General features: G+C 38.3%; 1 protein-coding gene across 4 annotated transcripts; it reads left to right on the forward strand.

Moving 5' to 3' along the window:
• The first annotated feature begins 715 nt into the window (after nucleotides 1-715).
• Nucleotides 716-23,787, forward strand: sgsm3 (small G protein signaling modulator 3). 4 transcript variants are annotated; one of them, XM_084420787.1, is made up of 22 exons: nucleotides 716-1,326; nucleotides 10,576-10,647; nucleotides 10,751-10,836; nucleotides 10,996-11,059; nucleotides 11,966-12,177; nucleotides 12,526-12,633; nucleotides 13,577-13,720; nucleotides 13,822-14,017; nucleotides 15,906-16,051; nucleotides 16,179-16,412; nucleotides 16,525-16,707; nucleotides 17,227-17,382; nucleotides 17,471-17,525; nucleotides 18,875-18,924; nucleotides 19,007-19,159; nucleotides 19,480-19,550; nucleotides 19,645-19,693; nucleotides 19,785-19,870; nucleotides 19,977-20,099; nucleotides 20,534-20,594; nucleotides 21,940-22,011; nucleotides 23,346-23,787. In XM_084420787.1, exons 2-21 carry the CDS (start codon nucleotides 10,641-10,643, stop codon nucleotides 22,009-22,011), a joined length of 2,256 nt encoding a protein of 751 aa, XP_084276913.1. In that variant the 5' UTR covers nucleotides 716-1,326; nucleotides 10,576-10,640; the 3' UTR covers nucleotides 23,346-23,787. The 4 variants fall into 4 exon arrangements, with proteins under 4 accessions (XP_084276913.1, XP_084276912.1, XP_084276911.1 ...); XM_084420786.1 differs by having other exon boundaries at nucleotides 738-1,326; nucleotides 10,748-10,836; XM_084420785.1 differs by lacking the exon at nucleotides 21,940-22,011 and having other exon boundaries at nucleotides 773-1,326.
• The last annotated feature ends 922 nt before the right edge of the window (nucleotides 23,788-24,709 follow it).

A 24,709-nucleotide genomic window follows, 5' to 3' on the forward strand; every position in this document is an offset into this window, starting at 1 on the left:
AGACAGATCATGTTCTCTGGGAAATGCAGTTAACCAACTTCACGTGCTCAAAACCTGTAGGCTACATATTTCTCAGCATGTAAACTTAACTTTCCTCTTCTGCTGTTATGTGTCCCCTTTTCACTCTGTGTTTTGTTGAAGTATGCCATAAATAAAATCATCTTCCAGTAATATCTTGTGGGCTACTTCACTGCTCTAATTAAAATAGTTTGCAATATCCTGACACCTTGTGGTGAAGTTGGCATTGGCACTTTTCAACTTAAATTCATGTTTTTTGTTGTTGTTTTTTTAAAGTTCATGTTATTCAGTGAAATAGAGAACAGTTAATGTGTGTGTGTGAATATACATATAATAAATCCACATAAATATAAATCCACATAGCATAAAGTCTTTGTCGTATATGTATACATTTCATGTAGCCTATGTTTATTGTCATTGACGGCTGCATTAAGACTATTTCTTTTTGTATCCCAGGAGTTAAAATGTATTTTAACCCAACATTTCTTTACGTCATTTTTAAAGCAATAAATCTACAGCGAAAATTACGCGAAGAAATAATTAAGCAAATCAGTACCAATCTGCCCTGTGATCAGATAGAAATGCTAAAATACCGACATGGACAGCAAATAATACGCTTTAAAGTTTAAACCGTTTAAACATAGGTGGTAAAGAGAGACCGCACGAATGAATAAACTGTTTAATCAACGTTGAAAGTATACGTCATGACGTTTAATCAAGACGGCGGATGGAGATTATGTTGTGTTGGCAGTTTGCTATAGTTCCTGCTCTGCTCCATGACTTCTGAGCTTTGAGATGATAATGGGCTACACAACGCGGCTAACGTGAGCAGTTCGTTGCCAAACGACTCTTATTCAACTCTCTATGCTGACTCGATATTTCGCTTGAAAGCTCATATGAAGCGCAAAGTGAATTTTCCAGATATGATGTAAAGTAAATGTTGAAAAGATTGGTAAAATATATATATAGAGAAAAAAAAAAGAAAAAAAACGCTTTACTTTCCTCCATTTTAAATTACAGCTACCGTTTCTGCTATAGAAAGTTTTTTTTTTTTTTTTTTGCTTTCAAGCAGACAAAATCTGTTAGTAGGATGGGAACTATTTCTTTAGGAAATCTCTTTTGGCGGAAGGATATAATCCTTCAGTGCGAGACACGAACAGGTGTATGACGCAAAACAGTCGGTCTGTCCACCATCACAAAACCCGAGTTACAATTACACATCCCGTACTTGCACCGTATCCGCAAAACATATGCTCAATAGTACAACGAAGCACATCTCTTCAGAAAGGTGATTCAGCATGACGTAAGGTAAGAAGATAGATAACATTTGTTGGTTCGCTAGCTCGGTGGCTAATCGTAGCGGCAAGTGCATTGATTAACGTTAACGTTACTGATGCTTGGATGGCTTCTGCCAGCCAGCGACCAGTTAGTGTCTCGGAGCTAAAGCGGGCTATCATACATTTTTAGTGTACTGTTCACGTGTTATTTAGATGTATTTTCTCTATAACGGTATCGACTATGAAAGCGGCACACAGATTTGAATGTCCTCTCAGAAGTAGTTTGCACGTATTGAGAGTATCGTATATTATTGAGGAGCAGTATGTTCATATTTGGAGGACTTGGTTGCTATAATTTGCCCTGTGTATGTAATAACACTGAATACAAAATAAGATTATATTAAGGAACGAACATCAACGTTTCTTCTTGTTCTAAGGCGTTCAACTCGTGAAGTTTGCTTGTCTGACAGCAGCAGTGTTTTGACAGTGCGCAACTTGTTAGTTTAAACGCACTCTTGTACGATAGCAGGTGGTTGTCTTCTAATGTCGCTGAGGAGATTCATTTCATGTGTTTTATTGGGTTCGGTTTCCCCGAACCCTTATTAGTACAGCAGGTCCGTTATTCTGAATGATTCATTGTGAACTGCACCCGTGCGCTAGTTCGTGAACTCGTTTCTGGTGCCATATGGTAAAATGACTCGTCCTGCCATTGATTATTCCTTTTTTAAAGGTCTCCATAGAATGTAAATGAAGAATGCGGTTATGCTGGTCACATCATTTCTTCTCTGGGACACAAAATATGATCCTAGACACTCAGAATATTTTGTACTGACAGCTTTAGTCACCATTCACTTTCATTGCACATTTTTCCATAAAGTGACTGAGACTCTTATTCTGCTTTGCATCTCTTTTTGTCTTCCACAAAAGAAAGTCATACAGGTGATGACTAATTTACTTTTGATAAACTATCCCTGCATTAAATTATTTTTAAAATACAATTTTCTTTCATTATATTAGAATAATAATTAGTTTAATATTTTTTAATAGTTAAACTATTAATAAAATAGTTTTTTATTTGATTCTCTTCCACAGTGCTTCATAGGATTGTAGTTCTTTACCTCACTGAAGCTGTTAAAGGTGCAGTAAGCAATTTCTGGGAAATGCTGTTAATATTTAAAATCGCCAATACAAACAAGCCCCTACCCAAAAAGATCTCACCCCTAGCTTGATGCCTCCACCCCTATGTTCATTAGTGTGTGCAACACAGGCAATGACAATGGGGAAATCTGCTGTGCCTGCCGCTTGAGAGTATGATGCCTTCAATGAGTGAAAGTAATTTGTGTTACTACTATGATAATTCAGGTTTAATGTCTAATTGTAATTTAAAGGGGTCATGAACTGGATTTATATATATAAAAGTATGAAGTGTTTCCTGAGGTGCACTTATAATAATAATATGATTTTTACATCAAAAATTGACTTTAGAAATAAATGGCTATTATCCTAATTTTAGTCCTCTGATTTGAACGCTCTGTTTGAAGGGACGTGTCTGCTGTGAGACTTCAGTGTTAACGCCCACTACTGTGATTGGCTAACATTCATAATGGATCTCATCATTGCAACACGATTTCTGCACTCTCACGAATGCTTTCACCATAAATAATAACGCAAACACGATGTAAAAACAGTAAGAGCTGCATTGTGCAGTGTAACAGTGTCATTGATAATGGGAGTTTTGGCAAGTGTCCAGATAAACTGTGTGATTGACATCTTAGGTGACTGTAAAGGAAGCATTCTTTGATCGCATTCAATTTGATCACAATTTAAATAAGATTATTTTCATGGTACTAAGAGAAACAATATGAAGTTGATCATTTAGTCACTGGTTTGATTTACTGATGCATAAACAGTAGCCTATTGAACGATTTTGAGACAAAGAAAATCTGTCGGAACTTGAATAATCGCACATCAGAAATCACTGATCACAGATCAGGCATTAGAATAACCATGATTACGTACATGTTTGTGGCGTTGCTGACGGATCCGTGTTGTAAAAGTGTGTTTGAAAAGCCTGAGCGAAATTGCGACTGAATGACCTAATAATCCACTGTGAAATGTACCGAATACAAACAAATAATGCACTGCTGAGAAAAAAAGAAAAAAAAACAACTTTCCTTGCATAAGTTGCATTAGAATCCTTTGGAAGATAATGTTATTGATCCTGTGTCAGTTCTGATTTGACCCATATTCGATTCATGTGTTTAAACTTGCCATATTATCTGAAACATCACGCATGCTTAAAGGGTTAAATTATCTTACACAGATGAATGAACGCAAAATATGATTGATGCTAGCTCTGCGATATATTCGAAGTTCGCCAAACATCACCATGATTATGAGGCGGAGGAGGACGAAAAGTGCCACCATTGCAGCCTGTGCTCATGCTTCAGTTATTGTGTGCGAGAGAGATCTCAGGACTGGTGGGAGCATATTGTGGCGAGCTTTAACGAGAAGCAGTGGGTCTGAAATTTTAGGTTGAGCAAGCCAACCTTTGATATGTTGTGTCATCGTTTGTCCACATTCCTCTCCTACGACGACACAACGTTTCGACAGGCCATCCGTCCCTTTGCAGACGCGCGTCAGGGTTTCTCTCATCATTAAACCGCAGAGACGTTTAATGGCATTCCTAATGCCTCAGAAAATCCGATCAGCCTGTTTACATGACAGTCGCATTGGCACATATCCGATTTATATCTGATTTATTTCCACATATGAATGAGGCCTGAAACCGATCTCGAAATATCAGAATGCATGCGTTTCTTTCCTGTTTACACTGTCAGAACACATCCGATCTGTGTCACATATGAGCAAAAAATCGGAATTGGGTCACATTTCACTGACGGTGTAAACGAGGCCTTAGACATAGGTGGTGATCATCTTCTACAAAGGCGGTCTTTCACTGCACTATTACGTCATAATTCCACACTTTTCAGATCCTGTCGTTTTTTTCTGTCCTTGATCTCAATAAAAGCTTTTGGATAGTTTTGAGTTTTGAAACGTACAGGATATTTTTATAGTAAAACGTCCTCTTAACTGTCAAAAGATCAAGCAAAATTTGAATTCTCAGTTCATGACCACTTTAACTCTACAAAAAACAAACACCCCAATAATAGCCTCTTAAAATTTAATCTTAACATGTTTATTAGGCCACCAAGAGTATGTAATTTCTGCGTACAAGTGGTTTCAATTGTTCCTATATTTTAGAACTAAAGTTATTAATGAATCATTATTTGTTTATAAAAATGTTCGTACACAGATTTCACGCACAAATTTGTGCGTAAGCATGCTTGGTGAATGAGACCCATTGTTTGGTCAGTGCTAACAAAGATTTTGGAACCTTCTTTAAAACCGACACTCCCTTGACATACGTATAGTGTGGCTGTAAGGTTTGGCTCTGTTTGTCTACTGTGGTTCACGCCCTCCTTAAGCACAGGGTAGGTTAGGATATCCTGCCAGAGATCACCAGCTTGTGACACCCAGGAGCTGAGATGTCTGGTGGCCTCTGAGTGTGTCCAGCTGTGTTGGAAAAAAAGTACCCCAATAATAGCCTCAATGGGAAAGATCCCCTGTCTCTCAACGGCCCCACCTCCATCTTTCCTTCCTCCAGCTTCTTCTAGTCACAACACGCCGTGAGTCATGCAACACACTGACTGCCCCCGTCCCTCCCTCTGTTCTCCCCTTCTTGCTGACGTCAGAGAGCTGCCACGTGCCTCATGGCATGAATGGCCTTCGGTTGGCAGGCATCTCTCACAATCACGGTCTCGCACACACCAGTGTTATTTTTGTGTCAATGGGAGTAGGTTTTATTAATATTCTGAATTTTTATTTTACATTTTTCATTTTTATTTGATGTTTTAGTAAATTTGCTGTTTTTATATTTTTAAGTTTTTATTATGTTAGTACATCAAGTTACCTTTATTACAAAAATGTTGCCTCATCAACTAGCCTAGCTAATATACCCGTTATTCCTCAGCCACACCAGCAGTTTGGTCATTTTAAATTCACCCCAAAATCACAGTTAGCCTGGTGTCGTTGTAATGACAACGGTACAATGATCTATCTGCCTAACTTGACATGATCCAATCTACTTTCATTAGCAGCTTGCAGCCCACACTTTATTTTCTTGAGAGTCCTGGAATTTGTAACCTACTGTTATAGGAAATTGGCTGCGTTCACACTGCAGGGCTTAATGCTCAATTCCGATATTTTGAAAAAATTCGATTTTTTTGCAAGGCCGTTCACATTTCCAATTAAATGCGACCTTTTGTGATCTCCTGTGTGAACGTGAACGTGAAATGACCCAGAAGTGACCCGCGTGCGGAGAAGAGTTCTCAACGGTCAACGATGTCACTTGTTGTTTGCGGAAGTAGCTAAACATGGATGTCAACAGTGGAGCTCGTTTAGCGATATTAAAGTTATTTTCCCAACGGAGCCAGCACAATTACAATCTTCTCATTTTAAGAAGAAAATTAAAAAGGAGGAGGAGAGCAAGGTTTTTGGCCATGGCGTTTTGTGGAGCAGTGGTAGCAACGTCGGTACGGAGAAACGTGTGGGTGTGGAGTCGCAGCCAGGAGTGGTGGGATACTGATGTGAGTGGCTTCACTAATACAGAATTCATCAGTAACTTCCGAATGACCAGAACCAGGTTGTTTATCTTCTCATTCCCGCCTACTTCAACGCAGAATTATGACGTTTGTCGCGTATCAATGACGTGCGGGTCGGATACATGCGACCTGGCCGTTCAGACTGAAGTCGCATTTCAAAAGATCGGATGCGTATCGGATTTGGACCACATACCCAAGTGGCCTGGGTCGCATTTGATCGGATCTGTGTCGTTCAGACTGTCATGAAAAGATCAGATACAGGTCGCATAGGGGCAAAAAAATCGGAATTGGGCCGTTTCAGCCTGCAGTGTGAACGTAGCCAGAGTCTTCTGAGAGTAGGGTTGGGTATTGTTTGAATTTTAATGATTCCGATTTCGATTCTGCTTATTGATTCCAATTCTTATCGATTCCTAATTTTGATTCCAATAAGGTAAAAAAAAAGCCTTAGATATCATTCACATTTAGTCTTATTGCAAAACATTTAATTGTAGCTGAATATCATGAACAAAAATCAACAGGCTAAAGAACTTACGCAAGGAACTTTTGCCTGTGGTTTAAAAATACCATAGAAAAACTAGCCTAACTAATATAAATTTCAAGCATTATTAAAGACAAGTAAACACTCAGTAATAAAAAAAATGAGCAATCGCAACAAATAGATACAACTGAACAAAGATACGATTGAAATAAACAGTGTTTTAAGATTTTCAGGTACAGAAACTGTATTCAAATGTAAAAATAACACTGCACTTTATAAATAAAATATACATTACAAATATAGGCCTAAGTTACAAATGTTATTCAGTCAAGAACGAGTGAATTTTCTCTTTGTCTTTTGTTGTTTGATTAGTGTTATAGAGACGGCAGCTGCTGTATATATAGTTGCACATGCCTGAAGCACTGAAAACAGCGTGCACCTTGAGGTGTCTTGCGCTTGAATGGTTTAAAATCACTTTTTCTGTGAGCGCGCTTTGGATGTGTATGTATGGACGCAAAAAACAGCGTGTGAGTCGTCTCGCGCTCAAAGTCATAGTGAAACGCTCGCTCACAAAGGAATCGAAATTTTAATTTTATAACAAGTGTCCGATTCCTGACCTCAAGTATTCGATTCCAGAATTAGAATCGATTTTCGATTCCTAACCCTGTCTAGGAGCACTGACTCCTCTCACACACTGATCACTTCGGCTGCTTTCCTTTGTTTTTTTGGTTGCTGTTGGGTCTGTTGCCATAGGGATGATACTGTGGATGTGGTTCACAGCGTGATGAGGAGTGTCATTGTTTGTAAGTGTTTGTTTATGATGGAGACTCCTACAGAGAGCCAGCAGTGATGTCTTGACTGTCCTCTGAGGCTCAGGCACACTGGTCTATATTGTACATGAATCTGATCTCATTTGGGTTTGTAAATGGATAAAAAGCTATATTTTAACTTTGAGAACTACAATTATAAATGTTTTTCATTCAATGTTTTCTTTACAAAATCCTTCACTAATTTTATTTATTTACAAACAGAAAATTCATAACAAGCTGCACATTATACAGATATAATGTAACTCCATTACATTGGAGTACACTGCCAAACATTATTGACGATTTGAAGACATTCTTATTGATGATTTCAAAACTTTCACAAGGCTTTTTTTTTTTTTTTTTTTTTGCAGTTTGCTTCACAAAACAGGGTTCCAGGATTTACAAAACCTTATATGTTAGCCATTAGATAATGTTATCTTTGTGACAATGTAGAACATTGGTTCTCAACCAGGGGACTTCAGCAAACTTATCCAAAGCACCAAAATAAATAGGGTAAAAAAAAACAAGAATAAAGGTGATTAATATGTACAATTTTCAGCAGAAAACCATCCTTATAGTTGAGGCCTTTCTCTCTCACTCTCTCTCTATTATATCCTTTAGTGAAATGGAGCTGCCATGCGGTTGCATTATGCATATCCAGATAACATCTAAGTTTTCCATTGCTCTCTTTCTTACACACACACACGTAGGCAGAGCAGGAAGATAAGCTCTGGTGCATTTATAGAGCAGTCCTTCACTCTTTGGTTTTTATTCAACAAGGAAGTGATTTATTTTAAACAAATGAGGAAATTGAATGGTGCATCTGCATACCAGCTAAAAAGCCTCTGGCTGGTACAGCAGCCATAAACCATCACAGTTCTTAAAACACTGGCTCGGAGACCAAAAGGTCTGAGAAGCTTATAGGTGAGAATCCTGGCATTCAGTTTTGCTATCGTTTCTTTTTATGTGGGTGAGCCTATAATCTCATATCCCCTCTCTCTCACGCATTTCCTTAAAGCTGCGGTCCTTAACTTTCCGGTTAATAAACAGAACTGCATGCATCTTGTGGAAGAACATTGTAGCCGGAGCTACTTCTCTCTGTTTAGGTCTATGACGACTGACGAGTCACGCAGGTACTGGGCTAACCCGAACCAGTCTAAAATAGCCAGAATATAAACACTTATTATGGGTGGACCGTAGTGATTCAGGATAAGACAAAAACATGGTTTGGAAAATGGATTCATGATATACTCGCTCATTTTATAATTTTTGTCCCGGAGTTCAATATGCGCAACCCCCTTTTTCCTGAGCATGTAATTGGCCAAGACTTTCCATCCCTGGAACAAGCTTCTCATCTATTACAATCATCTATAATAAACAGTAGATGGCATCCTAAAGCCTGTTTTTTTTTTTTCACAGATGATTGCTTTAAATGTATTATTTGGGGTTTAAACCATTTTGCCCAAATAGAAGAAAAAAATATCAGGTACAGTATCTTTAACGGGTTTGTTATGAGTTTAGAGAAGAAACAATGCCGTGGAAATTAACCTACTAATCTGACTTCTTCAGCACGGACAATTTGAACAATCTCCAGTTGTCAATATAATATAATACAATACTACAGTACCTTCTGGGTAATTCTCATCCCGAATCCATACAGTACTTAAAGGTAATTCCCCTCCTGAAGTATGGTGACGGTGTGAATGATTAAAAGAAGTGATTGATTCAATGACTCGCTCTTAAATAGGCTACGTACCTTGTTTCATTACAGGATTAATCAGTGTTGAACAACTCTTGAATGAATGATTCAGTGACAAATACAAAAAAAAATTTTACAGTCACTTGTCGCCAGCAGGTGGCGTAACAATGTAGTTATAAAAATCATTATCTGAAGTGCAAATTTACTTTCAAAAGGTGATTTACTCTATTTTGATCACTTACGTAGAGACATCAGTGTTTATATCCGAACTATAAACTTTTATCACAGTTCATCTAACATTAAGATGTGCCATCTCCTGGAAATTTGCAGGGTAGGATCATGGGATGTCTGCTGTGAAGTTTTTTGTGAAGCTGCTTCATAACTTTATATATTACAACTGCTCTCTCTGGCTCAGCAACAACGCCAACACAGAACTCCTTGCACAAATTAGCAATCGCATAAATAAACACAACTGAACAAAGATGCGATTTAAAAAATAATTTTGGGTTCAGAAACTGTAATCAAATGTAAAATGACACTGCACTTTATAAATAAAATATACATTACAAATATAGTTACAAAAGTTATTCAGTCAACAACAGCGACAGCCGTTTGTTGTGTGATTTGTTAGAGATGGGAGCAGGAATCTTAGACTGCTGTCACTTTAGGAGCTGCACAGATCCAATAGGCCTATACTGTTGTGCTTTGTCAACTGTTTTCGTTCACTTAAGACATAACCGACTGTGTTTACACTGATATGTTGACATTTTTGTGTGTATTTGTCCGTTCAAGTGCAAAAAGACGCGGAAGAGAACTCTGTTTAGTATCGCACACTATTACCAGACACGACTCCCAAGTTGCTCATTGCAGGAATAAAAGTCGGAGCTCACTGGTTACAACAACCTAGAGAGATTCCCTGAACAGAAAGATACATGTACATCTGTATCTTACAGTTGAGAAAAAAATCAATGTTACTCAAGTCTTCTTCACTGTGATTGGTTTGTAATTATCTAAGTTCAATATATGACTTTGTTAAACACTTTTTGGGTAAGTCTACAGGGTCTTTGACCTGAGCATCCTTAGTCTGCATTTTCTGCACATTCCATGTTGAAATCCCCTTTTGACCACTTCTGAGGCCATTACATAAACCATTTCCATCACACTACACCCGGTTGATTGTCAGTGTTACGGAGAGAGAAGTCTTGTTAAGGTATTGTGTTGTCTATGGGCTTCTCACTGGCATGATTAATTTATCTGAACATGCTGTGCTGCTGAAGATTTAGCTCGCTGTCCCGTGTGTCTGCGTTGATTTGGAGAAGTGGAGCATAAAGGAGGACACAGTATAGGCTCTACCTGCAGCTCAAGTTTAGCTTTAAAAAAGCTTTCAGACACTTCACTTCCTCATAGCGTACTTCTTTTTTTCCTTATTGAATTGCACTAAAGTGATGTTATATGATATTCTGCTTTGTTGGCTCCTTTAAGCACATATTTTGAGGTGATTATTTCCACAGGCTGTGAATTGCATTGATCACTTGAGGAATGACGCTCTCTATGTGTGTTAACGGCTTTACTTTGTCTTATGGGAAGGTTTTTTTTTCACATTTGGTATGTGTTGGTCTTCCTTATCCAGGGCCTGTGAACCTCAACCTGACCTGCTCTCATTGGACTCTTCTCTTTAGACACTAAAAAAACACCATGTCAAGTAAGCTACTGCATGAATGCACACATTTTTTAATTGTGAGCATGGTTGTATTTGTGTTTTGTCAAACACAGTAAGTCTCCTCATAAAGTTTTCTGTTTAGCAGGTAGTTACACTCCAGCCCCAGGGGGGCCTTTTGCAGCCCTCACACCCAGCATGTGGCCCCAGGACATCCTGGCAAAGTACTGTCAGGTAGTTTACTTGCATTTCTTTCTTTTTATTCTTAGAGGGCATGTTTTATAATATTGCATTGATACTTAAGTGCCAGATAAATGGTGTTTTGTTATTGTAACATCTTCATTGTCATGGGACATGGTTCATTTCTCACAGACATTGTTCTGATTATTGCAGAAAGACCCCAGTATGGAAGCAGAACTGCATTATGATGAATTTGGGTTCCGGATTGATAGTGAAGGTTGGTGTGGGAACATCAGCACTAATATGAATGAAATAGGGCTCAACCTTAACACTTGTCTAGGACAACCACAGAAAAACAGCTAAATCTGTACTTGTATTGTATTATGTTTATTCACTAAGTTTGCATAATCCATTATTCTGCAATGCCTCAGAGGTTTTTAATACTACTGTATATATACAGTATATCACCGATCAAAAGTTTAGGGTCAGTAAGTGTTTATTCTTTAATTATTTTTTTTAAGAAATTATTACTTTTACTCAGCAATGATGTTGATCAAAAGTGACATTTATAATGTTACAAAAGATTTATATTTCAAATAAACACTATTCTTTTGAACTTTCTTTTCATCAAAGATTCCTTTAAAATATTTATCATCATCTTCTCAAAAATATTAAGCAGCACAACTGTTTAAAACCTTGATCATAATAAGCATCAAATCGTCATATTAGACTGATTTCTGAAGAATCATGTGACTGTGAAGACTGGAGTAATGATGCTGGAAATTCAGCTTTGTCATCACAGGGATACATTACATTTTAAAATATTCAAATAGAAAATATCACAATATTAGTTTTTTACTGTATTTTTATTTTATAATTGCTTTGGTGAGCATAAGAGACTTCTTTCAAAAACATTTAAAAATCTTACCAGCCCCAAACTTTTGAATGGTCAAGTATATAATATGTATTAAATAACACTGTATAATTATTGCCAATAATTTAATATGTTAAAGCTTTGTTTTAGAAGTGTTTTTGGGATGGGTGACTTGGAAAAGTAAGTGATCAGATTTAAAAAAGATGAGTAAAAAGGAAAAGCTCAATGTCAAGCCCTCTTAAAGATCATGTCTCATCTGGTACTGTCTTCTTTGACGAGTTTGAAAGTGGGGTCTTTTGTGCGTTTCAGATGGTGTTGAGACACGAAAATGGCTGCGTGGTGAGGGAGCTCCTCAGAGAGAAGACCCTCAGCAAAGACTTCGCTGGCAAGCCCATCTGGAGTTCACCCACAATAACACCGTAGGAGACCTGACATGGGACAAGATCTCCCCCACACTGGCCCGCTCAGACCGCCTTCGGTCCCTCGTGCTGGGGGGCATACCGCACAGCATGAGACCACAGGTCAGCACTGAGAGCCTTTGTTCATCGACCTCTGAATGTGCTTCTGTGTGCGTTTGAACCTCACAACATATTTAAAGCTGTCTTTGTATTGTTACACAACATCAGGCGGCTAATCTGCTGATGTAATGTTCCCATGGCAACCATGTTCGTGCTTGAGGGATTCTTAATCTCACTGAAATAGGGCATGATGTCTTGGTAATATCTTGTTTATGCTGTATTGCTATTTTTAGAGATTCCCATGAGAACAGCGGTGCGTCTCGAATCTATGATCTTCCAGCCGCATCTCTGCTGGATCTTTGTGTGTTTATCGGTCTCGTACTCCATTGTCTCTTTTATGCATTTCTTTAGTTGTGGATGCGTTTATCAGGGGCCCTGCAGAAAAAGCGAACATCAGAAATGTCCTACAGGGAAATCGTCAAAAACAGCTCTAATGATGACACCACAGCAGCCAAGCAGGTACATGTCATCTCTGCCATAGATCTGAGATTTATTTGAAGTGGAGATGTCTATTTCAAATAAATGTTGTTCTTTTGAGCTTTATATTTATCAAAGAATCCCCCCAAAAATGTATCACAGTTTCAACAAAAATACTAAGCGGCACAGCTGTTTTCTAAGTTGATCATAATAAGAAATGAGCACCAAATCAGCATATTAGAATTATTTCTGAAGGATCACGTCACGTGACACTGAAAATTTTGCTTTGTCATCACAGGAATAAAGTAAAAAAAATATATATTATTTTACTCTTTTTCTTTTTTAATTTGTATTACTCTTTTTTTTTTTTTTTTTTTTTTTACTGATTTTTGATCAAATTAATGCAGCATTGATGAGAATGAGAAACTTTTGAATGGTAGTGTATGTCATTTACATTTCAAGTCAAGTCACCTTTATTTTTATAGCGCTTTACACAATACAGATTGTTTCAAAGCAGCTTTACAGTGAAAACAGGAAAATGAATCATTCATGATTCAATAAACATTTATTTATTCAGTTTGCTGATGCATACAAACGACAAAAACAGGAGCCTGTAATATTAGCACTTAGAAGTTATGTAGAAATCTTATTGGAAAAACATGTTCTGTGTTTTCTTCCAGCTTGATGAGTAATGAAACATGCCTATTCAAAAAGATGTTAGCAAGCTTACATTGTTCTATTATTTAAATTCACTATGGCAAAAAATATACGTAAAAGATAATATCTGAATATCTCAAAATAAAAGTCTTGAAATATGTGCTTAAAAACATAACTACTTTTAATTTGACCTGTCTGCCACAAGTGGTTTGTGGTTTGTTTCAGCTAACATCAATATGCATTTTATTCATGATTAGTTTGATGAATTAATGTATTGCCATCTTCCAATATTTCCTGTATTAAGGTTCTCTCTCTGTCTCTGCTGCAGATAGAAAAGGATCTTTTGCGGACCATGCCCACTAATGCATGCTTCAACACTTTGTCGAGTGTGGGGGTGCCCAAGCTCAGGCGGGTCCTGAGAGGGCTTGCGTGGCTGTATCCCGACATCGGCTACTGTCAGGGCACAGGCATGGTGAGGAGCAACCTTAACACAGAGTCTTTGTCTCTCTGCTGTGTAACGTTTGGGTCATCGGGTGTCAGACTCTGTGGCGTTTGTGTTTGTCTTTGATGCAGGTGGTGTCCTGCCTTCTGTTGTTTCTGGAGGAGGAAGATGCTCTGTGGATGATGTGTGCTCTGATAGAGGACATACTGCCTCCCTCATACTTCTCTTCCACTCTGTTGGGTGTTCAAACCGACCAGCGTGTGCTCCGACAGCTCATAGTGCAGTATCTGCCTCGCCTGGATCAGCTGCTACAGGAGCATGACATTGGTGAGACACACACAGCCTCACATTTACAGGGTCCTTTAAACGTCTTTAATTCAGTTTGATCAAATGTAAGGTTATAACCCCCTGGTTTCACAGACAAGGCTTCAGCCAAGTTGTCCCAGACTAAAATCCATGTTTGAGCTGTTTTTAACTGAAAGCAACATGCACTGAAATGTAGCAGTGCCAAGTTTTGTCTCAAGATGCACACCAGTTATGTTTTTTTCTAAGGCATGTTTATAGACTGGCTTAATCTAAGACCTATCTGTGAAACCAGGCCAACAATTATTATATATCTTAATTGGTATAACATATTAAAGGTGTAATAAGTGTTGTCTGAGAAATACAGTTGATATTTGAAATCAACACCCAAACAAACACACCCGTCCTTTCACACAATGCAACACAGGCAAACAGAAACAGTATCAGACAGCTGTGATTCAGTAACAACAACAACAGCATATCTTGGTTTTGTGAAACAGCAGAAACAAAGCAACCTCTGCGTCTGTTTTCAGGCCTTCCCGCTCCTTAACGTCTCTCCAGTGCAAGAAAGCTTTTCCAATATTAATGCGGGACCTAGTTCTTGCCTGATCGTAACCATTCTTTCCAGTTATTCCTCTGACCATTTTCTCTTTGGTAATATCTCAGCCATCTTTCCTTCTACAGTCTTTCTACAAATCTCCCTTCTCTCTCTTCCCCTATCATGAGTGTTGCTGCTGATCGGCTACAAGTCCGTTGAGGTGTTCAGTGGATCGGTCCGATCCACTTTGTTTTTTCAACTATTTACACAGCCTGGACTATGTACAAATACTTTTTTTTTCAGCACACACCTAGAGCAGACATCTAGCAAATATTCACAATTTTTTATTTGGGTGTTGATTTCATTTTTCAACAGCGTTTCTCAGAAATCATTTAAGAGGTCTTAAATTAGAGGACAGAAAAAGCAGGAATTGCGATACAGCCATTGATTATTAAACTTCAAAAGGCGATTATTTAAATGTAATTAATGTGAGAGCTGCTGCACATTCAAAGTCAAAACGCAGCACGCTCTACAGGCTCTCGGTTTCAGCGATTCGCAATCAATGAATCCTGTGCATTTATCCCAAGTGACTGCCTATGATTTACTGTTGATGAATAATGGCAATGTTTACTTTGTTTTTATCTTGTGTAGATGTTTGTAGAAGTGCATATTTATCAGCCTCCTTATCACTTTTTGAATGAGCAGCATAGACATTTTAAAATAAGAGTCCCAGTGAATTTTGGGCTTGTCTATAATTAAAAGTACCACATTATGCATAAAATCTTTTTTTTCTTATGGATATTAGTTGTAGTCCAATTACAGATAAGCTGTATTGAGCATTTAATTCAACAAACTCTTGTAGCCATCACAGGAATGAAAGTCTAAGAACATTATTTAACACATTCAGTTTATACATTTTTATGAGCATCGGCACTATAATCTATTTATTACCTTTCTTTAAGCACATTATCATATCAGCAAAATCCAATATCAGTCATCCTATAATTTTTTTGTATTGATTTTTTTTTTTAATACTGTATATTAAATAAAACTAGTCTTAAGTATTTTAAACTTGCAGTTACCCTGTTTTGAAATTGAATGTACAACTGCTTGTTTAATTAAGTAAAATAATCTGAGATGCATGCTAACATTTTATGGATTTGTTCTGTAGGGACATATGGTATTAATTGTATTTGTCTTAAAAAGCCTAAAAACTGCAGATACCCTGATTTACTTTAGCAAAAAGTATTTAATAAATGTTGCTGTTTTTTTTTTAATCAATTTTGCAGAGTTCCAAAGATGTATTCCTCCTAAACATATGCTGAATAAAAAAAATAAAAAAAATAAACTTCTATCGTTTGTTTTCCCTCTCAGAACTGTCTTTAATCACTCTACACTGGTTCCTCACTGCATTTGCCAGTGTGGTGGACATACGCATCCTGCTGCGAATCTGGGACCTGCTCTTCTACGAGAGCTCAGTGGTGCTTTTCCAGGTTACACTGGGCATGCTGAAGATCAAGGTAGCACATGTCTTTGGGTGTTTTGCTTTATTGTATGAAAAAAAAACTAAAAAAACATTCTATTGACTAAGCCTTCATATGTTGAACAGGGCAATCATGAGTGTTTATTTCTTCCTGTGTTTTAAAGGAGGAAGAGCTGGTATCGTCTGAGAACTCGGCATCCATCTTCAACACGCTGTCAGATCTGCCCAGTCAACTAGAGGACGGGGCCGCAGTGCTGGGAGAGGCTGTGCGTCTGGCAGGATCTCTGTCTCAGGATAACCTAGATACACTCAGACACAAGCATTTGGCCTACATCCTGGCAGAGCAGGCCCAGCTCAACTCCAACAACTCCCATTCTCTCCACACCAACCTCAACAAGGTGAGATCACAAACCTTTAACCATCATCTGTGATGCACACATTTTAACACACCCCAATAGCAATATACAAAATGTGATCAAAGGCTCGCTCATAATTGTCATCATTGTGCAGGTGGTCCGCAGACAAAGCCTGCACAGGAAATCCACCCTGAGCTCGCTGCTCTGGGGCGAGGACGAGGTGGAGGCTCTAAAGGCCAAAAACATTAAACAGACAGAGCTGGTGGCAGCGCTGAGAGAAGCCATCAGTCGCACAGCAGAACACTTTCACTGCCTGGACCCCCGCAACTGCAGCACTGTAAGAGCCACTCAATCAAATGAATCACATTTATAAATCTGCCAGGAAGAAGTCAATTAGAAACAGAACATTTGCACTGAAACAGCCACACCGTGACTCATGTATCATTGCACTGAGCCGACCGGATGACTCACTGAGTTGTTTTGTTGAATTGCATAAATTAGGCCTATGCAACAAGAAATTAGCAGCACACTTGCATTCCCTGTAAACAGACCACTGTGAGTCATGGAGAGTCTCGAGTTATTAATCAATTATAATTATTTAGTCAGATAACAAGCCAGATATTTCATTTGATAATACGGAATTCCTCTTTCTGTCCATCTTACTTGTAGCCATTAATAATTTATTAATATGATTATATCATTGTTTATTAATAATTATACTAATGATAACAATTGTAATAATGATATTTACAGTATTGTAATTAAAATTATTATATTTATTATTATTAGCAATATATTTTTTTATTTGAGCCCATAAAATGTTGTACGTTCCTTGTGTGTGTCTCTTTCTCTCTAGGATTTAACTCCAGACTATTCTATGGAAAGTCATCAAAGGGATCACGAGAACTTCCTGGTCGTGTCTCGGAATCGTAGGAGACGAGCCAAAGCCTTACTGGACTTTGAACGGCACGACGATGATGAACTGGGTTTTCGGAAGAATGACATCATCACAGTGAGAAACTGCTGTTTCTGTCATCTAAACATTTTAACTGATGCTTCACCTTTCATCCTTAACTGTGTATTTCTGTGTTTATTCTTAGATCATCTCACAGAAAGACGAGCACTGCTGGGTGGGAGAGCTGAACGGCCTAAGAGGTGAGCTGAGATGACCTTACAATAAGCTTATGCCCCTTTTTACCAATGTTATAAAAGTCTCAGATGTCCCCAGTATGTGTCTGTGAAGTTTCAGCTCAAAGTACCCCACAGATCATTTATAATACCATGTTGTAAATGCCTATTTTGTTAGTGGAAGGAAATACAGGCTGTTTTCATGCCTGTATCTTTAAATGAAAATGAGCTGTTGCTCCCCTCCGTGCTTTCCAGAAGAGGGCGGAGCCTGTATAGCTCGTGCCTCGGATACCCTGCCAAAAACGAAAACATCTGTTTGGTTTTGATTATCATCTCTATCGCGGTCACTGCAGTTCTTCATCATCATGAAAGCTTATTTATTATCTGCATGCGTTTTAAAGCCATATCAGTCTAAACTTATGATATGTGGTTTTCTGAGCTCGTAGAAAGTACACTACTCATAGAAAGCTGGCTGTCAGATGGAGCGTCCCAGGACTATTGAACTAAGTTCTCTTTCATGTGATACTGCGCTTAAACTGTGTTTTTGACATAACCTTGCATGTAATTTGACAAAGTTCACATAAACACTGTCGTTTATGTCTGTTAACGTGAACAGCAAGTAAAGAATCGCATGTGTATATTAGATCTGTGTATTAAAGTGAAAGCAGCATAATATACAGTACCTACTGCTATATGCTGTTAATATGAATACAAAAACTAAAGGAAATTTTAGAATACATATCTTACTTGAAAGCTGCTGTTAAATGCTCTGGCGAGGAGATAAACATGGCGGACTGTGTGCAGTTCACTCAGTGTCTGGGGTCTATGCTAATAGGGTAGAGTCCGTCAGCAGTCGTGGGCGGGGCCTAAGCATATGTGACGTCATTGCACAGAAACTGCAAACGGCTTGTTCTGAGACACTGCTTATGATTTATGGGGATTAAAAAAAGAGTGGGGGGATTTTTACCATTATAGGGTAGTTGTATACACACACTGCCGACACACACATTTGTTCAAACACCATGTAAAAGTGAATTTTGCATAATAGGTTCCCTTTAAATCTGATTTTCTGATATGATCCCAACTACACTTAGAAGTCAATAGCTGCATCCGAAATCGCATACTTCCCGACTATATAGTAGAAGAAAAACAGTATGTGACAAAAGCAGTATGTCCAAATTCACAGTGCTCATAAAAGAGTAGGCAAAAAAGTACCTGGATGACCTTCTACTTCCAGCGAGATTCTGGTGTGCATATGATACTATATAGAACTTTTTAGCAGCCCTGAAGTAATTACTCAAATAAGTACCTACTCAAGAGTGTGCGATTTCGGACGCAGCCAATTAGTATTTCCCACAACCATTTTGTCTTTTTAGGCTGGTTTCCTGCAAAATTTGTGGAAGTCTTGGATGAACGAAGTAAAGAGGTGATTATAAATAATGTCTTTGCTTCAGATAATTGGTTGTTAAGAGGTTTATTTTCTCATGCACATCTGTGTTGTTGTTCAGTACTCTCTGGCTGGAGATGACACCGTAACTGAGGCTGTCAATGACTTGGTCAGAGGCTCGTTGTGTCCTGCTCTCAAGGCTATCTTTCAGCACGGCCTGAAGAAGCCCTCCATACTTGGGGGACCCTGTCACCCATGGCTCTTCATTGAGGAGGTACATGAAATGTTGAAAATATCTCACGCCGTGACGTATCTTATCTTCTACTGGTCACATGTCTTCACGTGATGAATTCGCTGCTCAGAGTTCACCAAACACCAAATGTTGGTGAAAGGCATTCACCAACATGAGCTTGTGTTTGTGGTCTGACGCTTACGAATGCAACGAAAAGTGTAGTGTGACCGCCCTGTTACTCTCTCCTTTTTTTATAGTGCTTTTGTAACAGGTTGTGCTACCTATATAAATATACAGTATAGATGTGTATATGCCAGTAGTGAGTGAAAGAGTGTGTGTGTGTGTGTGTGTGTTGATCACAGGCAGCCAGCAGAGAAGTGGAGAGAGATTTCAACTCTGTCTACTCCAGACTGGTGCTATGCAAGACCTACAGGTGAGACATGTAATAACATAAGATCTAACCTTCTTTAAATCCTCATAAAAGTACTTTGTTGATTTGATAGCTGGTCGGATCCTTGTCTCTTTAGGTTAGATGAAGATGGGAAGGTGCTCACACCTGAAGAGCTACTGTACAGGGTGAGTTTTACAATAGAAATCTTGTCAGTGATCAGCAGTTGAGTACTGTTTATTTGCGTGTGCATTGAGCGCTCTCTGCCTGTCAACTTAGGCAGTGCAGTCTGTCAACATGAGCCACGACACTGCACATGTTCAGATGGACGTCAAGTTCCGCTCGCTCATCTGTGTGGGCTTAAAGTAAGTCCCCCTGTTGTTTTAGTATCTCTTTAATTTTTTCGTTTCTTTTCCCATAATGCAAGCGTGCAGCATAGACTCTCTATACTCATCTGTATGTGTGTGTCAGTGAGCAGGTGCTGCACCTGTGGCTGGAGGTGTTGTGTTCCAGTATGAGTGCCGTGGAGAAATGGTACCATCCCTGGTCTTTCCTGCGCAGTCCTGGCTGGGTTCAGATAAAGTGTGAACTCAGGTAAGACTGAGCCTCTGTTGATGGGCTGAAATTTTGTTACAAACCATTCAAACAAAGAGGAAAATTTCTAATTTAAATTAGAAATTTAAAAATGTGTTAATGTAGTTTTTATTTAATTCTCAAGACTAGTTATAGAAATAACATTTTAAAATGTACAAATTAATTCTCTTGTTACTCTACATTTTTATGTAGGCTTTTAATTAAACATTACATTTTCTCATAAGCCATAGTAATTCATTTGTTTAATTTTTGAGCAAATCTTTCACAAATTGGTCTGAATGATTCATTGCTGAATGATCTGTAATCATAACTGGAAGGGTCATAGAAATTCATTGGTCAAGAAGTGTTAAAAGCTTTTCTGTGTATTAGAAATGACTGCCATAACTGTTATTTTGAGTGTATTACTGACATGAGTTTGTATGTGCTGCTTTCAGAGTTCTCTCAAAGTTTGCCTTCAGTCTCTCCCAAGACTGTGAGCTGCCTACCAAAAAAGAGGTGCGAGATCAACACTTCTTCACTCACATTCACTCAACGTCTCACATGTCCTCCCACACGCACAGACACTAGGGGTGTGAATCGTCACTGGTCTCACGATTCAATCTGATTACGATTATCATGTCAACGGTTCAATTTGATTCAATATCATGATGCGTTGCAATATATTACTGCACATAGCTACATTTTCGTCAATGAATACAATCAGTAAGATATATGAACTCCCTTTTTAAAAGTACACTTCCTGTAGTCACCCAAAAATGAAAATTCTGTCATAATTTACTCACCTTCATGTTGTGCCAATCCTGTACGAGTTTCTCTCTTCTGTTGAACACAAAGGAAGATATTTTGAAGAATGTCGGTAACCAAACAGTTATGCAGAGGCATTGACTTCTATAGTATGGAAAAAAATACTATGGAAGTCAATTGTGTCCCACAACTGTTTGGTTACAAACATCAAAATATCATCTTTTATGTTCCACATAACAAAGAAATTCATACAGATTTGAAACAACTTGAGTTGGGTGAGTAAATGATGACAAAATTTTCATTTTTGGGTGAACTATCCCTTAAAGTCTGAACACAGCAGACGACAGCAGCATTTATAACTAATAAACACTAGTAAATATTAAAAGCGCATGAAACTGTCAAATTGTGTACTTAAGTTAACACTCGCACACACACAGGCTGCACACACCATCGCACACATAGGCTACTTGCACGCATGCACACGCTCACACACTGTAAATGTTAAAATAATGGGTGATTTTTATTATTACTCGCTTTTGTGTTTCACCTCCCTCCGCCATTTTACACTAGCGCGGCAAGTGCATATGCAACCAGTGACGTCAGAGAAATGTCAGTAGGCTATAGACCTTATGCACCAGAGAAACAAGGGCGCCGCCATCTTTGGAAAATTGTCTTTTAACTTCCGTTTTGCGGTCGCTCTGTATATTTATATGGCATTTCTGTCCAGGAGTAATTAGCTTTTTAAGTGGATTTACTTAATGTAAAGTTAACGAAAGTTATCATGAGGACTGTAATGTTTAAAGCAGATGACTTAACAAATGTAAATCGACCGGGAAGATTTTAAAACGAGCCGTTCATTAATAAACACGCAAAACGCTGTGAAAATACAGACCGGAAGTCAAAAGACAATGAGCGCAGCGCTGAAAAGGGGCGGAGCTACATAAGGTCTATAACAGTTGTAATCGATTATGGTCTATTACTGCATCGATGCAGAATCGTCCACGTCCACATCGCGATGCATCTCAGTAACGATTAATTTCAACACCCCTTAAAGACACCACGGGTAACGTGTTTGCGTGTTTGTCTGCCATTCCAGAAGACTCCCGTTCTCAAATCAGAAGTGGTGGATGTCTTGGTCCAACATCACCTCTTTAGTTGGGACCTCTAGGTAATGCTGGCAACTAGTTACTAGCCTGCTGCTTGATAACTAGCTGCCAGAGCAAGAAGTGGTGGTGGTGGTAGTAGTAGCTTAGTAGCTGTAGCGCTTGGTGTGTCCTGCACTGCTGTTTACATAGTGGCTCCAGATAATGTGAACTAAACCTCTAAAAAACCAGTTTAGACGCTTTTGTGTTGAATGCTAATTAAGCTCTAAAGCAAATATTACTCTCCACTACATTTCATTTCAGACAGACCCCTGTATCCCAGTGTGCTTGTAAAGATAAAGCCTGCTCACACCAAGTCATATGCAGCTAAACAGCCAACATTTAGCACCAGAACTATTCACAATAAATCTAATGCTGGTTTAATCGTTTCATCAGTTTTTGCCAGTGCTCCATCTAAATGAAAGGGAAATTAAAGAATTTTCAGCATCATTCATCATTACTCCAGTCTTCAGTGTCACATGATCCTTCAGAAATCAGTCTAATATGATGATTTGATGCTCGAGAAACATTTCTGATTATAATCAGTTAAAAAATTATGATTAAAAAAATCTTATGATCATTTTTTTTCATGGTTCTTAGATGAATAAAAAGTTCAAAAGAACAGCATTTATTTGAAATATAAATATTTTCTTACATTATAAATGTCTTTACTGTCACGTTTGATTAATTTAATATCCTTGCTGATTTTTAAATTGTACTGATCCCAAAAATGTTAACGGTACTAGTGTATAATATATCATTTTATAACATGATAAATGCAAACTCATTGGATATTTATTTATTTTTGCATCTGAACAATTGAAAAATGCATGTAATCAACTTCATGCAGACATTCAACTTTGTGTGAACAGGCTTTAGCAGGGATTGTCTGGGTGTTCTGACCGAATTGACAGGTGTCGCACAGGATGATATTGTGATTATTAAAGTATACATGCTCGTGAAAATCCTCTCTTCAGTCTAGATGTAGGATTGATGCTAATGGTTGTCTGTCTTCCCTGTTGTCTGTAAGTAGCAGTGACAGGCATTACCTGGAGTTCAGAATTCACTTAAAAGCTTGTTAGCTCGTAGAGGAATTTCCGCTCTGTCCTTTAGCTGAGCTGTTGTTAGTGCACTGTGGTTCTCATGTCACCAGTGACCTTCTTGACTTAAGCACTCAAGCACTGATAGAGTGCCATGTTTAATTACAGCAAGATAGTCGTGAAAATCAGCGGGAATGCTGAGCGCAGCAGCCATTTGTTTTTAATTAATTCAGCCATTTAAGACAACAGAGAGCTGTTTAATCAGTGCAATTGTGAAGACACGTTACCAAACGGCTCACTTTACCCCACTCTTTTTCCAGGAGAAGGAGCAAAGCCCTTTGAAGGAGGGAGTTCAGGACATGTTGGTGAAACATCACCTCTTCAGCTGGGACATCGATGGCTAAAAAAAAAAATCACACACATCCCGTGAGCTGCAAACATAGGCCAAATCACTCTCCATCTGCAGAAAAACAGGGGTCACATGTGAAATTCATGTTCATTTCATGTACAGCTTTATGTCACATGGCTGAAATGGTGAGTGTTTGTGTGTCTTGGCACAATAGTTTCACTTTTTGTGACTCTTTTAAGAGTCTGTCTGTACAAAGGAGGAGTCCTTTGCTGAAAGAGTTCACACAGAATCATACTACAGAAAGGGCCAGTGTGGTCTGCTTGCAAGCACTTCCTCTCCTCCGAAGCAAAATAAATATTGCACCATTTGGGGCACAATTATGGTGGTTATGACTCATAAATGAATTTTGGCTCCTGAAGGATTGTTTTGAAGGGCTAAATCAGTGTCTGAATGATCACGTTTCACATTTGTGTATATTGGTAATGTAGAATCTGAAATTAAACCACATTTAGCCAAACACATTTTCATAATTACGCTTCGCAATGTCAAATGATCTTCAAGAGAGATGGTTTCCAAAATAACTTTGGTTACCACCACACATCTGTGAAATCAAATTACATCTACAGCAAACTAATGATGGCAGGTGATTGAGACTTTATTGTAGTCAGTCTCTCTCTCTCTCTCTCTCTGGCCATGTGTGGCAATGAATCGAACCATGTAAAGTATGAAGAGAAAGTGATATTTAGCTTTTTTGATATGTAGAGTTGGTGAAGTCCAGTGCTGCGTTAGTCTAGATCGAGTCAGAATGACAGAAGAGCCTACAGCAGCGCAATTACATGATACAGTAAGTTAAAGGGTCCATTTTTTTAGTTCCTATAGTTGGAAAAGTAAAAAAAAAAAAGTTTGTTTTGAACCAAAAACTAGTCTCTGTATTGGTTGAGCATGACCACTTCGCAGGGCTGTAGATCATATCCACGATAACCGATAATGTGTACGTAAATAAAAATCTATATCTGTAAGAATTCTTGTCTTTTACTTGTGCAGCATCTACTTGCTTTAATGGTTTTCAATCATTTACTTTGTCTAGAAAAGATTCAGGGCAGGGACTTGGTTCAATCCATTGAATGTTTGATTGGAGGCAGATCTGAACATGAGCTTGCAGGTGATTGTAAAAAGGGACGAGGTTTAAGCGGATTAAATGATTGGAGAGGTTCCGCACACATCACCAGAAGATCGAGTTATGATTAAAAGTTACTAGGTTAAGCTTTTAAAATAAAAGTAATGCATTTAGAAAATAGAGTAATGCTGACTATAAAAAAAAGTTAAAGTTCAGCT

The sequence above is a fragment of the Rutilus rutilus genome (assembly GCF_951802725.1).
Source record: "Rutilus rutilus genome assembly, chromosome: 1".
Lineage (NCBI taxonomy): Eukaryota > Metazoa > Chordata > Actinopteri > Cypriniformes > Leuciscidae > Rutilus > Rutilus rutilus.

Coding starts and splice junctions, on each gene's coding strand:
- sgsm3 (XM_084420784.1), top strand. Junction 19,551..19,644: donor GTGCTATGCAAGACCTACAG/GTGAGACATGTA, acceptor TTGTCTCTTTAG/GTTAGATGAAGATGGGAAGG. Junction 20,100..20,533: donor CAGATAAAGTGTGAACTCAG/GTAAGACTGAGC, acceptor TGCTGCTTTCAG/AGTTCTCTCAAAGTTTGCCT.